The sequence below is a fragment of the Typopeltis vanoorti genome, chromosome 21, assembly GCF_054136105.1.
Source record: "Typopeltis vanoorti isolate ZY-2024b chromosome 21, IOZ_Tvanoo_1.0, whole genome shotgun sequence".
NCBI lineage: Eukaryota > Metazoa > Arthropoda > Arachnida > Uropygi > Thelyphonidae > Typopeltis > Typopeltis vanoorti.
Window position 1 is genome coordinate 68,762,762 of NC_143569.1, and position 19,338 is coordinate 68,782,099.

Below are 19,338 nucleotides of genomic sequence, written 5' to 3' on the forward strand. Positions count from 1 at the left end.
ATTTCTCCTAACTGATATCATAGAGGGCGGATTGCATTAATTTTAATTTCCCATCGCGTTTCTGATGGCTGTTTCAATGTTAAATTTTTTTACGAACTTTAAAAGGATTGCCCAACATTTGTAAGATAATGAAAAGAAATTATATATTTATTGAATATTGCAAAGAAACTAATTGTATCTGCATTCACTTTGGCTGCATCGTTAATGATTAAATTTAGAGTATGAACAGCACATGGCGCATAAAAAGCTCGAGGATTTTTGTTCAAAAGAAAATTTTGGAGCCCCTATTTTTTCCCTTTCATATTTGCCCCATTGTCATACCCTTGACCTCGCATGTCTTCAATGGGAATGTTCCATTTTTCCAGTTGTTCCATTATTGTTGCACATAAACCACGTCCTGTGGAATCTGATATATCTGCAAAACCTAAAGTTTTCCCTGATCTTGACAATTCCATTGTCACAAAGCAAATAATAATGGTCATATGACCTGTTTTACTTACATCAGGTGTGCAGTCTAAAATTATGGAATAATATTTAGATTTTCGAATTGATAATAAAATTGTATCCCTGATTGCATTACTTAAAGTTTCCAATATTTCATTTTGACTGTCTTTACTCAAATAGTGTACTCTATTGTTTCCTTGTAGGACCCTTTCAACATGATTTTCCATAACGGGATCAAACTTTGCAAACAGTTCGACTAATTTTAAAAAATTGCCGTTATTCCTGTCATATAATTTATCAGATGATCTGCGAAAAGCTAAATTTTGGCTACTAAGGAATTTTATAATTTCAATCAAGCGTTCTAAAACACTCATCCAATGTTTCTTTTCCATTTCTTACATGCTTTGAGTCTGGCAATCAATAGTAGTTTGTTTTTTAAATTTTTATCAAGTTCCTTCCATTTTAAGAAATTTTTCATGTGAGCTAAACTAGTCTCATGTCTATGCAAAGTTCTACTTACATTTCTCCAATCGTTATAACCTTCTACAACACTACTTGATTCAGTAGGTGCGAAAAGTTTGAATTTAAAGAATTTAAAGTTTCGGAATAAATGAGCCATGTTCTTGGCACGAGCTCCCCGTTTTCCATTTTTCTATTATAATACGTTTTGCCAAATTTACGACCATATGTATCTCTGGGATATATTATATTTTTCTTTTGATCAGGCCCCATTTCAATTAAAACAACTAGTAATTTTTCATCAATATTTCCCCATTCACCTGGATCTTCTAAATTTACAGAGACTAACAATGTGTTAGTTTCGTGGTCAACTACAACTAAATCTTCTAACTGTTTCACTTAATCCTGTGTCTTGTTATCTTGTTCAACAGTTGTAATAGTACTTTCATTCAAACTGGATGATGTGCACGGTTCGTCAACTCTGATTACTGATGTATCAAGTTCGTTATATTCTGCATCAGAATATTTTAATATTTTAACAAATTTATTAAGAGCCCCAGTTTGTTTCTTAATATCTGCTTCTTTTGCAGCGTGCACTAGATAACTTTTTTTAATTTTTGATTCCATTTCTATTTTATACCCACAAGAAATTATTAAACAACACGACACAGTGACGAAACAATAGTCCGCACTGAAATACTGTCAGTAGCCTATTGAGATGCGTACTGTTATAAATCTACTGTTGCTATCCTGTCATTACTGCGACATTGTAAAATTTTATTATTATTTTAACTTTGTATACTTGTAATTTCTATTAATTACTTGTGATGTCTTTTTTCTTTACTTTATACTTTATTTTCCGTTATTCTAATGTAGCTGTGTGCACTTTCTCTCAGAATCTCTCCTGTTTATATTATTACATGCTATGTTTACAAGAAAGTCAAATAACATTTATTTACATTACTATGAAATGTACATGAATTTAAACATTAGGGAGATTGCTTTCTCTATCCTTCTATAAAAATTCTTTAGCAAAATTTAGAACCTTTTTTCTTCAACTTTAAAATACTTTCTTTAACACAAAACGTTATCTACTCGCAGTTTACAAATTTTACTTATTAAACTCCAAGCTTGCTCGCAAAGAGGTTACCTAAATCTCTCTGTTAAGTTATATTTACAAATTTGATATCAACTTCTAACATGCCAATTGATTCTCTTAAGGACACTTCTTAACCTTACTAAACATTAAACATATATCTTAAAAGTCTTTCTAATGCAACTATAAGAGGAATTATATATTTGTAAGTTTTGAACTTACAAAGGCTCTGTATCTCACAATTAGTCAAAAGTCTTTCACTAAAAGTTCTATGGCAATCTTTCATCTCAGATTTTCATCTGGAATTTTGGCTTCAGCTATATCAATTGGAAATGTAGCAGGACTCGCACAGTTCCGGAAAACTGTTATTCTTCCACGGCAAAAAGAAAAACTTACAAGCGAAGGTACTTCGGGAAATTTGCCTCACCTTTTCTCCTCTACTTGGGTTTGCACCGAAAATGCTTGGACGACTGCCGTCTCAAGTAGCTTTAATTGCCGCCTCCAAGAAAAATGAAACTGTTGTCACCTGTCAATCAGGATCCCTCTGGACTGGAAACTTTTCTCTTCTATGGCGTTTGGGACTTCTCCTTTCGCCAATTTGAAAGCCCTGTCTATGGCCTAGGAGTTGTTTCTCTCTAGCAATGTCTCGAACTGAGAAGCTCCTTTCTGGAAGCGGAAAACTCCTCTCTCAACCAACGTCTGGATTTGGGATGCTCTCTGATGATGTCTGGAACCGAGCAGCTCTGTCTCTCTTCGGCAACGTCTGGGACTTGGCAGCTTTAGCAATGTCTGGAACCGGGAAGCCTCTCCTGTCTCTCTATGGACGTCTCTGGAACCGGCCCCCCTCTACTTCTGCAGCAATCTCTGGATCTGTGCAGCCCTTCTGTTTGCTTCAGTCCCTTTTTATTATACCTCCTCTGAGACCTTGCATGAAGTTTGGCAACCCCCAAAGAATCATTATGATTCTTTCATCTTAAGTTTCAAGTTCGGCACGCCTTTTGTTCTCCTCCGCTTTCTTTTAATTGTAAGTTGCCGGCCATCGGAAAGTTGTTTGAACCTTTCTGACTGACTTAGCAGATGTTTACACTTAGAGCCTGCAAGCCTTTCTCATACAAACAAATTTTAATAACAATCTTTCTAATGCCACCATGTAGATCTATTATATGCAGCTTTGGCAATATAAACATTGCCTTTGTTTTTAACACTCTAACATATTCTTATTAAAGCAGTATATACAGTTAACTTCCAGAGTGTTATTTACAATAACATCTAAAACAAACTATACAGAGACAAACAAAGTTTATTTTTACAATATTCACATGGGACTTAACCTAAGTAAACAATTGAATGTAATGTGCTTGGAACATTTAAGCTACAATCGAGTTTTTATAGTACCATATGACTGGTTACGTAACAACAAATGTTTTGTACGAAAATTCATTTCTGCGCATAAAAACCGTTCACCGTTTCACTTTAGATTCTGGAGGCAAGCATTTAGCCTGCTCCGCTGCAAAATTGTAAACAGCTGGCAATATACAATTTTTTTTTAATTTTTATTTGGTGTATCCGGCGTTATTTATTTTAATATTGATCATTCTAAGAATTTTTTATTTTTATAATAAAAATTTTGTTTCTTAAAAATGAACTTATAACCCGTGCCTCGGCGCCCCCTTCGTAGCGGCGCCCGCATGCCAGCTTCTGCCGGCCCTGCAATAGCCTAGTTGTGCAGATATTTCATATGCAAACTTTTGTTTACATATGCTTAGATAAAATAAAGATGAAGTCAAGAATATCATTTCCTATTATGCATAAGCTGCTTAGTAGGATAAAAGAGAATAGTGTGACAGGAAGGGTAGTCAGTGTGTTGCCTAAGTATGACTGTCGTGAGATGAGGCGGAGAGCAAGGATTATGAATGATATGCTGGCTGAAATGTGTGAGGAGATGGGAGTACAGTTTGTTAATGTGTGGAATGAGTTTAAAGGAAGAAGTGAACTGTATGGGAGCGATGGACTGCATTTGAGTGGTTATGGTATGAGTTGCTTGGAGAGACTGCTGCTGGAAGGTAGAGAAGTGAGTAGAGTGAGAGACAGAATGAATCAGATCAAGGGAGAAGTGATGTGGAAGAGCAGGAGAGATTGAAGAGGTGGTTATGAATGAGGAAGTGAGTGGTATGAGTATAGAAAATGAGAGAATGGGTGTGCAAGAGGAGCAGGAAAACGGTAAGGCTCAAGGTGGACAAGGGCATACAGCATGAGAAACGTCGATGCTCCGAGAGGAAGTGAGAGCATGTATAGACAGGAAAGAAATGGGATGACCTCGCATCAAGAGGAACCAGTTGGAATTGAAAAGGGTTTTAAAATGAATAAGCAGAAAGGGAAATGGCCCCAGTCGAGCATGGAGAGAGATCACATCGAGTGAGTGGTATCAATGGAACCAACTGTAGATCCAGAACTGAGCAGTTTGTATACAAATGCTAGAAGTATAAGAAACAAGGCAGATGAAATGGTTGCATTAATTGTGTCTGTTCACCTAAAGATTGTCGGAATAAGTGAGACATAGTTGGAAGAGGATGACATCCTGACAGGATAAAGATGGAAGGGTATGATGTGTTTCGTGAGGATAAAAAGGGAGGGGGAGTGCTATTGATGGTAATGTCCATACAAAGTAGAGATGGAAGAGGTGGTTTTGAGGCAGTTTACTGTGAGATAGAGGTGAATGGAATCAAATACCTGGTTGGATGTTGTGATGATGAAATGTATAATCAAATTAGTCAAGCAAATAAGAAAAGGGTGATCATTATGGGTGATTTTAATTATGGCAATATAGACTGGAATGATGAGTTAGCAACTGGAAGTAAAGAAAATGAGTTTCTGAGGGATAACTACCTCAGACAGTATGTAACAGAGGGCACGCGAGGATTGAGGGTCTTGGATTTGGTCATCTTATCAGAGGATGTAATTATAAATGAGGTGTCAAATCATCCACCAATTGGTGAGAGTGACCATGAGGTGATTACCTGGGTGGTTGCTAGCAGTGTGAGGACCTTTGTGGGAAAAGGGTATATGCGGAACTACAAGGGGGGGGGTGATTATGAATAGCTCAGGAGACAGCTTGAAGGTGTAGCATGGAATGAGGAGTTAGCTGGAAAAGAGATCAATGCAGCTTGGGGATATTCAAAAACTATCTAGTAGATGCAATGTCTAAGTGTATTCCAAGAGTGAGAAGGTTAAATAAGGTAGGTGTGAGACGGATGAATAAAGAGATTAAGCATGTGATACAGAGAAAGAGGGCATTGTGGAGGCAGCATAAGAGATGTGGAAATAACCAATTCCATGAGGTCTACAAAGACGAAGCAAGGAGGGCGATTTGATTGGTGAGGGTAGCTAATGAAGCCAAAAAGCAGTTAGCTAATGAAGCCAAAAAGAATCCTATATGTATTCGATATGTAGCCAGCAAAAGAAAGAATGATTATGGAAGGATGACATTGATAGGAGAAAATGGTATAAAGACAGCTGTTGCAGAATGTGTGGTGGAGATACTTAATGAGCAATTCATAAAGGTCTTTCAATTTTGTGAATGTGACTTCATGAAGAGATTGAAAGCAGTACATGAGGGGGAGGAGAGACTGACTGTAAGTGAGCAAAAGGTGTATGGGGAGTTGAGTAAACTAGATGTTAATAGGGCTGTGGGACTTGATAATATATCACCACTTATTCTGAATGAATGCGCAAGGGAGACACCGGTCTTGACATATTTTTTTAATACAAGTCTTGCACTCAGTCAAGTCCCTAAGGAGTGGTAGGAGGGCAAGATTATGCCATTTCATAAAGGAGGTGATCGAGCTCAAGCATCAAACTATAGACCTATCTGTGTGTCAGGTGTTGTAGTTAAGTTGTTGGAGAAGGTTGTGAGAACTAGGATCCAGAGTTGGGTTGACAACAATGGTATTATCTTTGATGGACAGCATGGATTTGCTAAAGGGAGGTCATGTTTTAGTAATCTACTTACTTATTACAATAAAGTGACTACTTTCTTGGACAGAGGAGAATGATACACAGTAATATACTTAGATTTTGCAAAGGCATTTGATAGAGTACCTCATGATAAATTGATAGTCAAACTAGAGCAGATGGGGTTGGATATTAGATTAGTGCATTGGATTGAAGACTGGCTATCTGATAGGTATCAACAAGTTGCGTACGGGGGAGCAATATCCAGGAAAAGCAATGTCACTAGTGGAGTGCCTCAAGGGTCTATTTTGGGGCCATTACTGTTTAACTTGTATATTAACGATATAGGTGAAGATTTGGATGGAGATATTCAGTTATTTGCAGATGATGCAAAGTTGGGACAAACCATGAAGTGTAGTGAAGATGTTGTGGCCTTGCAAGAAGACTTGAATAAATTGAGTGATTGGACACAGAAATGGAGATGTGAGTTCAATGTTGCAAAATGTAAGGTTTTAAAATTTGGAAAACAAAGATAGGATGCAGAATTTATGCTTGGTGAGAATATATTGTTGGATGTAGAGGAAATAAGAGATCTGGGGTTGATAGTGGATAAGGATCTAAAATTTAGGGGACACATTGCCAAAATTGTGAAGACAACACAAAGGCTTCTAGAAATGATGCAGAGGACACTGACGTGTAGAAGTAGTGAGATTCTTGTTCCGTTGTATAAGGCTTTGATTAGGCCACACATGGACTAGTTTCTGACCTCTGGAATGTCGAGTATGAGGAAAGATTGAGAAGATGTAATTTGGAGAGTCTGGTGGAGAGGAGGAAGAGGGGAGATATGATAGAGACCTACAAGTTGGTAAGGGGTTGTTATAGGATCAGTGCTGGAGAAGTTCTACAGAAAATAGTGGGAGATCAGGGGAAAACCAGAGGTCATCCTGGAAACTGTATAAAGAGGGTGTGAGGGGTAGGTTTTTTTCGTGCAGAGTTGTGAATGATTGGAATGCCTTGCCTGAGAGTGTGGTGTCTGCAATCAGTTTGAATGTGTTCAAGGCACAGTATGATGAGCTGTGTATGTGATAAAAGGACCTCCCAGATGAGTCTTTGACTCCATGAGGTCTTGGGGTAATAATAATAATAATAATCTAAAACTCAACAAAAAAAAAAAAAAAAAAAAACTTATGCCAGCCTGGTTGGCTGAGTGATTAGTGTATCTGATCTCCAGCCAAAAGGCTGCAGGTTTGAATTATGCCGTGGGCATTGATGTTTGTGATTGTCTGTTAAAATACTAGTGGTGGTGGTCAGCAGTAGATGGCATTGGTAGATGATGAAAATAGTTGTAGTTGGTGGATTGAGTGGCAGAGATGGAGAGTTGTGGAGAAGGTGCCCTCCCTCCCTCAATGAGTCTTGGGACTCCCTGGAGGTGTCATATATTAATAATAATAATCCAGAATAAGTTGTTCTTTCTCAGATCAAAATTTCTTAATTCTGCTGCCACTGGACTTCTAGTTTTGTCCTACTTAGTTGGTTCTGTGTTCCGTCTGGTCCTCTTTATTTTTATGATTATTCGAATGAGAAGTTATCTGAATAGTTCTCCACCTCGACCATAGATTTCAACACTATCAGCAAGTTTTTTTTTTCTAAGTTGGTACATCTGTAATAAGTATCCGTGTGAAATTGCAAGTCATTCTATAAAGTAGTTTGTTTTATACAGCTGTCTGAAGCAAAACTGTTGTCTGTATCCCTTGAAATGGATAAAATTGAGTTTCGTGCAGTTATAAAATTCTTTGTATAAAAGAAGGTTTAGAGCCAAAAGAAATTCATTCGAAGTTCACAAAAGTTCATGGTCACTCTTCTCCTTCATTTTGAACAAATAAGAAATGGGCTGCCAAGTTTAAACGGCCGTACCAGCCTTGAATGATCCAGGATGATCCACATGAAGGATGTCCAAAAGGTGTAACAACACCAGAAATCATTGATCAAGTGCACGATATGGTATTGGATGACCGCTGAATCAAAGTGCGTGAAATTGCTGAGACTATAGGCATTTCAAAACAGCGTGTAGGATATATTTTGCATGAAGAATTGCAAATGAAAAAGCTTAGCGCAAGATGGGTGCTGCGTTTGCTCATAACAGATCAAAAACGCACTCGCATGAAAATCTCTGAACAGTGCTTGGAGCATTTTAACAAGAATAAAACTGATTTTGTGCGTCGATTTGTTACTATGGATGAGACTTGGATACACTGTTACACACAAGAATCCAAACAGCAGTCAAAATAGTAGACAGAAGCCGGTTGTTCGGCACCAAAGAAGACAAAGTCAGTTCCATCTGCAGGAAAGGTCATAGCATTGGTGTTTCAGGATGCTAACGGCATTTTGTTTATTAATTATCTTGAAAAGGGTAAAACAATAACCGGGGAATATTATTCCAATTTTTTAACCAGACTGGATGAAAAAATTCATGAGAAAAGACCCGGTTTGCAGAATAAAAAAATCATCTTTCATCAGGACAATGCACCTGCCCACCTCCCCAGATTTGGCTTCCTCTGACTTCTATCTCTTCCCAAAACTAAAACTCTTCCTCACTGGTCAGCAGTTTTCTTCAAATCAAGAGGTGATTGCAGCTCTAGAGGGGTATTTTTCAGATCTTACTGAGAACCACTACAGGGATAATGGCGCTGGAGCATCACTGGAATAAATGTATTAGTCTTAAGGGAATTATGTTGAAAAATAAAAATAATTTTGAAATTATAAATTTGTTTTTCATTGTTAGGCCAAGATCTTTTCAGGCCACCCTTGTATTATTACACCTTCCATGGAACGGCAGACTCATCATGGGAAGCTCATTCAACTGACAACATATTTATCATATAGAATCTTATAATCCTTAACACTCCTTGCATTAACAACACATTCTGGTAATGCGTTCCATTCACTAATAATTCTCCATGTAAAAAAATCTACTCCTCACACCTCTCTTCACATTTATATAACTTCCAGGAATGACCTCTGGTTCTTCCTCTCTCAACCTTCTACTCTTTTTATAATCCCCTCTGGATTAATCTGATAAAATCCTCTCACTAACTTAAATGTCTCTATCATATCACCTGTCTTCCTCCTATCCACTAAACTCTGTAATCCAATCTGTTCAACCTCTTTCTCTTCATAGCCAGCATTCCCAAGTTCTGGCATTGTTTTAGTCACTTGCCTCTGGATCCTCTCCAATATCTCCACATCACATTGAAAACCAAGTGACCAGATTTGAGCACAATAGTCCGAAGATTCTTCATGTTATTTTGTAATATTATCTGGAATCATCCTCTTAATATGGTTCCTTTGCATCTTGCTTTCCACAATTTACATATCATTCTATTCATGTACAGCCCATTGAGGTGTTCATACTACCTGAGTTGAGCTTCCACAAATCATATTTGCATAGACTTCATCCCAATTTTTTTCCTGATTGCTTGATTTCTTACTTTGCCTCTTCATGTTTTTCACCACTTTCTTAAGTAATGCATTTTTATGGTGTGAATTTGTCTATAGTATTTATTGACTCTAGACAATTTCTGCCTTTGACATTGTGGTATCTTAATTTTACTAATACTTGTTTGCATCTCTCATTTTTTCATCTTTTCATTCCAAACATTTAAATTTTACTGATGAGTGTCTTCTGATCTGGCAATTAAACTACCATCTCTAAAACCTAGTTCTGCCAATTTCCTTTTTTTAAATTTTCTAGATTTTAGCTTGCAGTCTTATCTTATTAATGGGATCATCCATAAGTAAAGTAAATAAGTACATACAGCACTTGCAGAAGCTCTGTATTCCTCAAATATATCTTTTGGAATACCTCTCTCTTCACAAGGGTTTTTCATGGACCTTATCAAAATTTTCTCAAGTTATAAGAAACAAAAATGCATTTCTCTCATCAAATTAATTGTTTTTTTTCATTCAGTTATCTTATAGTAAAGATGTGTTCCTGATACTTCTTTCTGCTCTAATCTGTACTGGACTGGATCTCATCCAATAATTTTCTATTTGAGTCGTCCTTAATCTTTTCTTCAGGACTTTAAAATATAACTTACTAAAATGCTAAGAAGAGAAATTCTTTAATGATAAAAATAATCTTTGCTACAAAAAGTAATAATACCTATATAACCACACGATTTTACTTTTATTATTATTATTATTATTCCTGACACCTCCAAGGAGTCCGAAGACTCATCGGGGGAGGACACCTACAACTATCTCAACCACTACACCGCACCTCTACTACTAATCATCTCCATCAACACCATCTACCACCCACTTATTGAATATATAACTAAACAACTTGTACATGTTTTACTGTCTACTGTCTGACAGCTTTATCAAGATGATTAACGTACTAGAGAATATACAAAAAAAAGTTCTGAGAATTCATAGCAGCAGCAGCAGCTTTTTTTTGTAATTGTACAAGTTTAATAATAACAGGTCACATGAGTCATTTGACATATGAAGCACAAGCCGTTCATTATTGTGCAAGGATTTTAGATGGTTACTGATGTCACAGAGGTCTGATAAGTTGCATAGTCATATAAGAGACTTCCAAATGTCATGAAGTATGAAGCATGATTCCTGTTTAAAATGCCATATAACTATATTACTTCAGAGGATTTCTTAAATGTCCATAACCTATGATTGTCATCCAGGTAAGGTACATCAAGGCATTTGATTTAATTTCATGATGCTTTGAGATGTGTCAACTGAGGCCACTTTTATCTATGCTAAATTTTTATGTCGCTTGGGTTTTCTTTTTTTATATAGATTTCAAAACTTATTTCAGTTTGACCAATGTATACTTGCCACAAGAACATGAAATTTTGCTAATTTATTTTTAACAGTATTGATGAGAACACAGACTAATAAGAAAATAATTACTATTTATTAACTTATTTGCGGATATTTTGTTGGTATTATATTATATTCGGCATCTTCAGAGCACAAAAACAGTTTGTCACAGTATGCAAAACAGCAACAATCTAGTATAACAATGGGACTAGTTTCAACAATTACAAGGATAACACAAAGACTAAAGTTCTAACCAGGCATGCCATCTATGTTGAAAAAAAAAACGGAGAGAAAAAGCAGGTATTAATTAGGTCTTAAAATGACTGTCTCCCAAATTTTTGGTAAGTTTATACAGCCATACTTATTGAGGTTTAGAGTATGTTTCAAAGCTTCTGTTGATTCCAAAAACAATCTCTCTGACTTATAACGACTTCTGTGTAGCACTTTTGTTTTTTCCAACTGATCCTGTGTGCAGAGGTATCTAAGGCATGATCCGCTAGACCCGACTTGCCATAACGACAGTGCTGGATGTATTTTTTATGTTCACTGAGGTAGTTGTCCACAATTCTTCCTGTCTATCCATAGTAAGCTTGATCACACGAACAGGGCACTTCTTGGATGTGCTAAAGAAGAGATTCTGTACTTGGGTGAACGGATGAGGGTTGTCAATTTGACATAAGGTTTAAATACGGTGCATAGCTGATGTTTATTAAGCAATCTAGATATCTTTTCAGATGTGCCTTGAACGTATGGGATGGTGACAGTTTTTCTATAGTCTTCTGTGGTAGACAGTGTGTGTGTGTGTGTGTGTGTGTGTGTGTGTGTGTGTGGAAGAGGGTTCTGGGGAGCATTTAGTATTTTTTATATCCTATGGGGATTATAGCCATTAGCTAAGAAGGTATTTTGTGAGTGAGTGAGTTCAGCAGTGAGAGCATTGTCATTTGAACAAATCACTCTAGCTCTGTGGGTTAGTGTTTTGAGGATACCATACTGTTGAAATGGGTGATGGTGTGACTGTTTGTGCAAACATCTCCCTGTATGTGTGGGTTTTATATAAACCAAAAAAAAAGATAAGGAACCATCTGGAAGGTATGTGATTAGTGTATCCAGGAAGGGCAGACAGTCATTAGCTTCCAGTTCCATTGTAAAGTGAATTTTGAGGTGTTGGCTATTTAAATGCACTAAGAATTCATCCAGTGTGTCTGGACTATGTGGCCAAATAGCAAACACATCATCAACATTGTGCAGCCAAAGCACTGGTTTGAGAGTGGCTGTACTGATAGCTAGCTTTTCCAAGTGTTCTATGTAGAAATTGGCTGGGGGTGGGGACATTGCTGTCCCATCTAATTGTTTGTATATTTTCTCTTTCCATGTAAAATAAACCTGCATGTACTGTGAATTTAAACAGCTGAAATATATCTGGGGAAAAGTGTGACTTTAATAAATCAAAGGTTTCAATTAACGGTACATTTGTGAATAGTGATGTGATATCAAAACTCACCGTTATGTCTGAATTTTTTAAGGTTATAGTTTTCTAAAATTCTTATTAGGTGGACAGAAATTATTTCGGCAAGATAAGTGCTTCGGTTTTCTTTCCTTTGTTTTTCATTTTGATTTTATTTTACTGGTGCTAGTGGTGGTTTTTCCCCCACCAGTACTGGTTTTTTTAAATAAATATTAAGATTTGCTGGTAGTGCAATTGATATTTGCATTATGGGCAGAGCCAGCCCTGGGAATTTAGTCACCCCATGCAATAGCATATTTTGATGCCCCTTCCCCCTAAAAAAACTCTTAATGACATCTTAAAAGCCATGATGTTAAGCTAGGCTTCAACATGTCTGATCATAAATTCAAAATAGTATTAGCTAATGAAAAATGATCATAAAGTATATATTTTTTACAGAAAGAGAGAGACAATTAACCCTTTAACAGTGGACTTTTGTTCTGAAAATGTGCATCTACATTATTATTATTATCACATGACACCTCCAGGGAGTCCAAAGACTCATCTCTGTCTTCACCACTCAATCCACCAACTACAACTAACCACAACTACACCAATGCCATCTACCGCCCACCACCACTAGTATTTCCACAGACAAAATATCCATGCCACAGCAGAATTCAAACCTGCAGCCTTTTGGCTGGAGAGTAGATACACTAACCATTCAGCCAACCAGACCAGCAAAAAAACAAAAAATGATATTTTTAGATATTTATGTAAAGTCCTGCTTTGTTTCTGAATATCACATTTTTTTTTTTTTTTTTTTTTTGCATGGGTAACTAAAAACAAGTGAAGATGAGTATACTCACCAAACACATAGTAAATGCACCTGCTGTGAATTTTTATTAAATCATAACAAAGTGGCAATTATTAAAAATTAGTTTATTTGAAAAATCAATAATTTTATGGAATTTTTTGATCTCACCGGCCGACCTTTCATTGCAATTTCCAGTTTTTCATCATCATCACCTAAAAAGGGATTCCATCTTGCTGGATTAATGTTCATTTCAAGTTCATCACTTTTTTTTTGAAGAGGAAGATGTTAGATCAGTTTTGTTTTCACCCTAATTGTTACTAATATTGATATTACTGGGATCGCAATTAAAAGTACTTGCCATTCAGAAGTTTTGGTCCTTTAACTTATTTTCTCTTACTATATTAGCTGTTTCAGTTTTTAGATATTTATGCAAAGCCCTGCTTTGTTTCTGAATTCCGATTTTCTTTTGCAATATTCTGTGCCTGATAATTTTTTCTTTTATCAGACATATTGGAATGTCAAAATTATTTTAAAAGCCAAATCCTAATAACTGTATCAAAAAACGTATTATTAACAATTACTGCACAACTGCATTTATGTATTTTAATTCTATTTCTTTAATTGGTTTACTCTTAACCAATTATCTCATAATGATCGTTTCGTCTCATTGGTTAAATGAGATTTAACCTCAGGCCAAAGTCAACTCACAGCAAACAATGGAATCAGAAATAAATGCAAGATAGAAGGTGTTCTGCTATTGTCACGTCGCCTGATATTAACACTGAGAGTGCAATATTAAATGCAGCATAATACTACATTATTTTAAATGATTATGATTTTTTTTAAAATATACAGTACAATGAAGTTTTATTATGTAAAAATTTAACTAACGACATCCTGAAGTTTGGTTTCAACAGAGAAGAAGTAAATGACTTTTTATAATTTATTTTTTGTATAGTGTAAGCCAATATTGCCACCAAAAAAAACTTGGCACCTCATGCAAATACACATGTTGCACCATTGGTAGAGCTGGTCCTGATTATGGGATTACTTTTGGTTGTATCATGGCCACATTTTTATAGTAGTTCAAATATAGTATTTGCTGGTAGTGTAGAATTATTTCTATCATGGGATTATTTAATTTTCAGTCTTATGATTGAAAGGTTTTTTCTCTTAATCAAATTAGATTAGAAGAAGACAACTATGAAATAGCTGAAGTACCACAAATTCTACCAGAAGAAGTTATGTGGAGCATCCAAAGTTTGCAAAACAGAAAAGCTGCAGGTGAGGATGGATTGCTTTGTATGACTCTAGACCTAGCACAACCAAAAGAACAGGCAGGCTTTCGAAGTGGCTTTGGTACAATGGACCATATTCAAGTTGTACAACAGATTATTGAATGGTGTAATGAATATCAGTTACCATTATGTCTTGGTTTTATTGATTATGAGAAAGCCTTTGATTCAGTAAAAACTTGTGCAATACTTAAAGCATTACGAAACCAACAAGCGGAGAAACCATATGTCAGAACCATCAAATCAGCATACACCAATGCCACAGCAACATTTCATTTCAATGGAACCATCTCTACTGTGGAAATACAGAGAGGTATAAAACAGGGTGACAATATCTCCAAAATTATTCACAGTGTGCCTAAAAGAAATATTCAAACTTCTTGATTGAAAAGGGAAAGGTCTGAAGATAAATGGAAGATATTTAAGCCATTTATGCTTTGCAGACATAGTTATCTTTACTTCAACTGTACATGAATTACAGATTCATGAATTACATGAATCTATGAACTCCAAATTACTAGCAAAACAGCTGGCCTAAAGATAAACCTAAAGAAGACCCAAGTTATGTTCAATAACTATATCCAAACCAGAAATAATAAAAATCAATAATGAGGAAATTAAACAAGTAGATCATTACATATACTTAGGACAACAGATATCAATAGAACAAAATACCATGGACGAAATTAAAAGACGCATGATGCTCGGGTGGAAAACACTTGGAAAATTACATTCAATATTCAAAGGCCAACTAACATTATGCCTGAAGAGAAAAGTTTTTAACCAATGTATTCTTCCTATACTGATATATGACTGTGAAACATGGACACTAAATGCAAAGGAAATTCAAAAATTAAGAACAACACAAATTAGTATGCTTGGTATCACAAAAGAATACCAGAATAAGAAATCAAACCAAATTCCCTGACATCATAGGAAGAGTGAAACATCTGAAGTGGCAATGGACTGGGCATATTGCTTGAAGACAAGATCACGATGGACAAAAGAAGTACTGGATTGGATTCCACGAGAGAAAAAATGACCACGAGAGAAAGATACCGACCTAAATCACAGTGGATTGATATCATCAAATTTGCAGGAGTGACATGGGAAAGGAGAGCCATGGACAGACAATTTTGGAGTAATCTTGGAAAAGCCTTCATCCAGCAGTGAACTGACAATGGCTGATAATGATGACTTAAATTTTGCAAAGGCTTTTAATAGGCTGCCACATGACAAACTATAAATAAATTCAGATGGATGGTATTGGATAACAGACTAGTGAGTTAAATAGGTGACTGGCTGTCAGATAGTTATCACAAATTGTGCATGAGGGTACAGTATACTGAAATAGGATTGTCACTAGTAGTATTTTAGGGATGTTGTTATTGTTCAACTTGTATATAATGATATTGGGACCAGTTTGAATGAAAATATGCAAATGTTTGCAGGCAATGCAAAATTGGGAAGAACAATGAGGAATCAAGCAAATGGTGTAGCATTGCCCACTCATAAATTCTATAAGTGGGCAATTGAGTGGAACTATCAGTTCAATCTTCCAAGTGTAATGTTCTGAAATTTGGTAGGCAATGATGGGATGTAAAATATACACTTGGTGAGGAAATTTAAAAGAAAATTTCAGGAGGCTGAGGAGACAACAGATCTGGGAGTGGTGATGGGCAGTTCTGAAGATCTGAAGATTCTTCAGATCTGAAGTTCACAAGTTGTGAAGTTATCTCAACAGGTTATGGCAGTGATGCAGAGTATCTTGACATGCAGAAATAAAGCAGGTTATGGTTACATTGTATGAGGCTATGATCAGACCTCATATGGATTATTGGGCACAAATTTATCACCCTATTTTCATTGTGATGAGGATATATTAGAAGGGGTAAAGAGAATATTGACTAAGGTGGTAACTGGTCTTTGTAATGTGGGGTATGAAGACATATTGAAGGAATGCAATTTGCAAAGCCTTGTGAATAGGATGAGGAAAGAGAGGGGATATGATTGAGATGTCTAAGTTAGTCTGGAATTCTTACTGGGCTAACTTGGAAGAAATTTTTCATAGAATGGGAGAGTGGTGCAGAAGAACAAGAAGCCATCTCTGGAAACTGTATATAGAGGATGTGAGGAAAATGTTCTTTGCATCAAGAGTGACTGGTGAATGGAATGCATTGCATGAGAATGTGATGATTACGGACACATTGGATGACTGACATTAATAATAATAATGATATAGAAAGAATACATCCAGTGGGGTTAGAGGAGAAGAAAAATAAGCGACGATCCCTGAAAATTGCATGTAAGCGTTTTGGGGAAAGAAGGCATTTTTTAAACAGAATAACTTTTCATTTTGTTTAAAAAATGTAAAACAGAATGCCTTGCTGTATTGTATTCTGAAGAATGTAAACGAATGACACATAGCATGACAGTTTTGTGGGAGACTGAATAGAACTTCTGGCAATGGGTCTAATGACTCGGGAGGGTCTGCTAATAATAATAATAATTAAAGAATAGGCATTTGAATTATATTACAATAGCTACATTATTTATTTTATAATATAATTAATTTAAATGCTCTGGACATGTCTATTCATTTAAGGGTAGTCATGTTAATCATTCAGAAACATTCAAAATTAATAAGATTTTGCTGTATGCTAAACTTGAGGTATCCATATTGGATTAAAATATGAATAAATTTGATAACAGAACAAATCTCTTTGTATTTTTCTAGACATATTTTTCTGACTAAATGTGATCTGAAGGAATATAGAAGTGGATAAAAATTAAATATTTAAAAATATATATATGTGATATGTGTGTGTATATGTATATATATATATATATATATATATATATATATAACATGCAGTTACAAGTTTACTTTTCTTTAGATGAAAGTATCAAGCAGCATTCTGATAAGATTCAAAAATTGAGCATGATTAATGGAATTTGCCTACAACCTCCTGTGATAGTACACAGGTGAGAATAAATGCTTTTTTTTTAATATAAATATATATATATATATATATAATGACAGGGTTTTTCTAATCTTTGCTATTGTGCTAGAATAAAATCAATGGTTTTATAAAATTAGTTGAATAGTTATTATTTAACTTATTTTGTATTCAGTTTATATCCAAAGTAATCTTTGTTAGTATTTTCCTCATACTTTATAAGACAGGAACTGTTCTGGCCAAGTGCATACATATGGCAGAATTTCTGGATTTTTTCAAAAGCATTCAGAAAAATACTGTATGGCTGTTTACTAAGGCAGTTATACCAAAAGTAATGTCTGCGCAGTTAGCCTAGTGGCTATGCACTTCGCAAGTGTGAGGTTTTGAAAATTGGGCAGCAGAGATGGAATGTAGAATACACATTCTACATTCCTTCCGTATGCCTGGGGAAGGAGTGTCCTAGGTTCGATTGCTGTTGATGATGTGAGGAGCTTAAGGATCTTCCTCAGCCATAGCCATCTAACAGTTTATCTGGGGTTTTTCATCCTGCAAGCAGGCAAACCGGCCCCATGAACACACACACACACGAATACAGTCAGGAATACCTGAGACAATCCCTCCAGCCATAGGTCTGAATTGTCAGCTATGCCGGTCCCGAGCCTGGATAAAAATAGGGGGGATTGAGGTGGTGCCTTGCCTCCCCGTAAAAAAGGGGCTCACAGCCATTGAATCACCATACAAAATGAATGAATAAACCAAAAGTAACAAGCGTAGTTCACTTGTACATCTACTGAGACAAATTATTATTATCATCATCATCATCACACCTATATGGAGTCAAAAGACTCATTGTGGGAGGTCCCACTGTCAAAGTGTGGCCTGATCAAAGCCTTCTACAATGCAACCATAATATCCTTACTTCTACACGTCAGTGTCCTCTGTATCATTGTCATAATCTGTGCTATTCTCACAGTTTTAGCTTGGATAAGGTATTACCCACAATCACTCACAGATCTCTGTGAGTGATTATGGTTGACACCTTATCCAAGATTCCACCAATTGTGTATTCTACATTCCATCTCTGCTGCCCAATTTTCAAAACCTCACACTTTTCAATATTGAACTGATCACCCACTCATCTGCTTATTCAGCCAGTGCATTCAAGTCCTCTTGCAAAGCCACAGCATCTACTCCTTAACTTTGCATCATCTGCAAACACCTGCATATCACCACTCAGACCTCTCTCAAGTATCATTAACATGCAAGTTAAACAGCAACAGTCCCAAAACAGACCCTTAGGGAACACCACAAATGACTTTTCGGTTCTGGGATATTACTCCTCCATAGACAACTTGCTGATATTTTTCAGACATCCAGTATTCAATCCAGTGTACTAATCTACTATCTAGCCTCAACTATTCCAATTTAATTACCAGCTTATCATGTGGCAAATTATAAAAGGCAAATCTAAATGTACCACTCAGTATGCATTACATTTGCCAATACATGATCCAATACATTTGTCACCTATTATAATAAGTAAACGGATTGCTAAATCGCAATCTTCCTTTAGCAAGCCAATGCTGACCATCAAAGAACATTTTTGCTGTTTTCAAAACAATTCTGAATCTTGATCCTAACTAACCCTTCTAGAACTTTAACCACAACTCCAGACACACAGACTAGCCTATAATTTGAAACATCTTGGTCTTATCTTATTTATGAAGTGGAACAATTTTGTCCTCTTTCCACTCCTTTGGAACTTGGTCCAGTGAAAGACTCGTGTTAAAAAGATATGTCAAAGCTGCTATTAAATCTCCGGAGTTCCTTCTTTTCCGTTCCCATTGCATTCAAGGTCTGCACATGATGTCGCATTCAGAAGAATGAAATATCTTTATGAATTGCTCAGTAAATACCTCAACTATATCCTCTGCAGTGGTTATCATTCTGCTATTTTCACCAATCATTGTCATTCTTCCCTAATCATTCTTTCTTCTATTGGCTAGATTCTTATTATTCTACTGAGATTC

The 19,338-nt window shown here is 36.0% G+C and overlaps 1 protein-coding gene across 1 annotated transcript in view; it reads left to right on the forward strand.

The window, feature by feature from the left end:
- LOC150094948 (guanine nucleotide exchange factor DBS-like) overlaps positions 1 to 19,338 on the forward strand; it is a 500,966-nt gene that overhangs the window by 438,191 nt on the left and 43,437 nt on the right. The window contains exon 23 of the mRNA XM_090411335.1: positions 17,246 to 17,319. Coding sequence (XP_090267461.1) covers positions 17,246 to 17,319 — 74 coding nt within the window. The remainder of the gene's footprint in view (positions 1 to 17,245; positions 17,320 to 19,338) is intronic.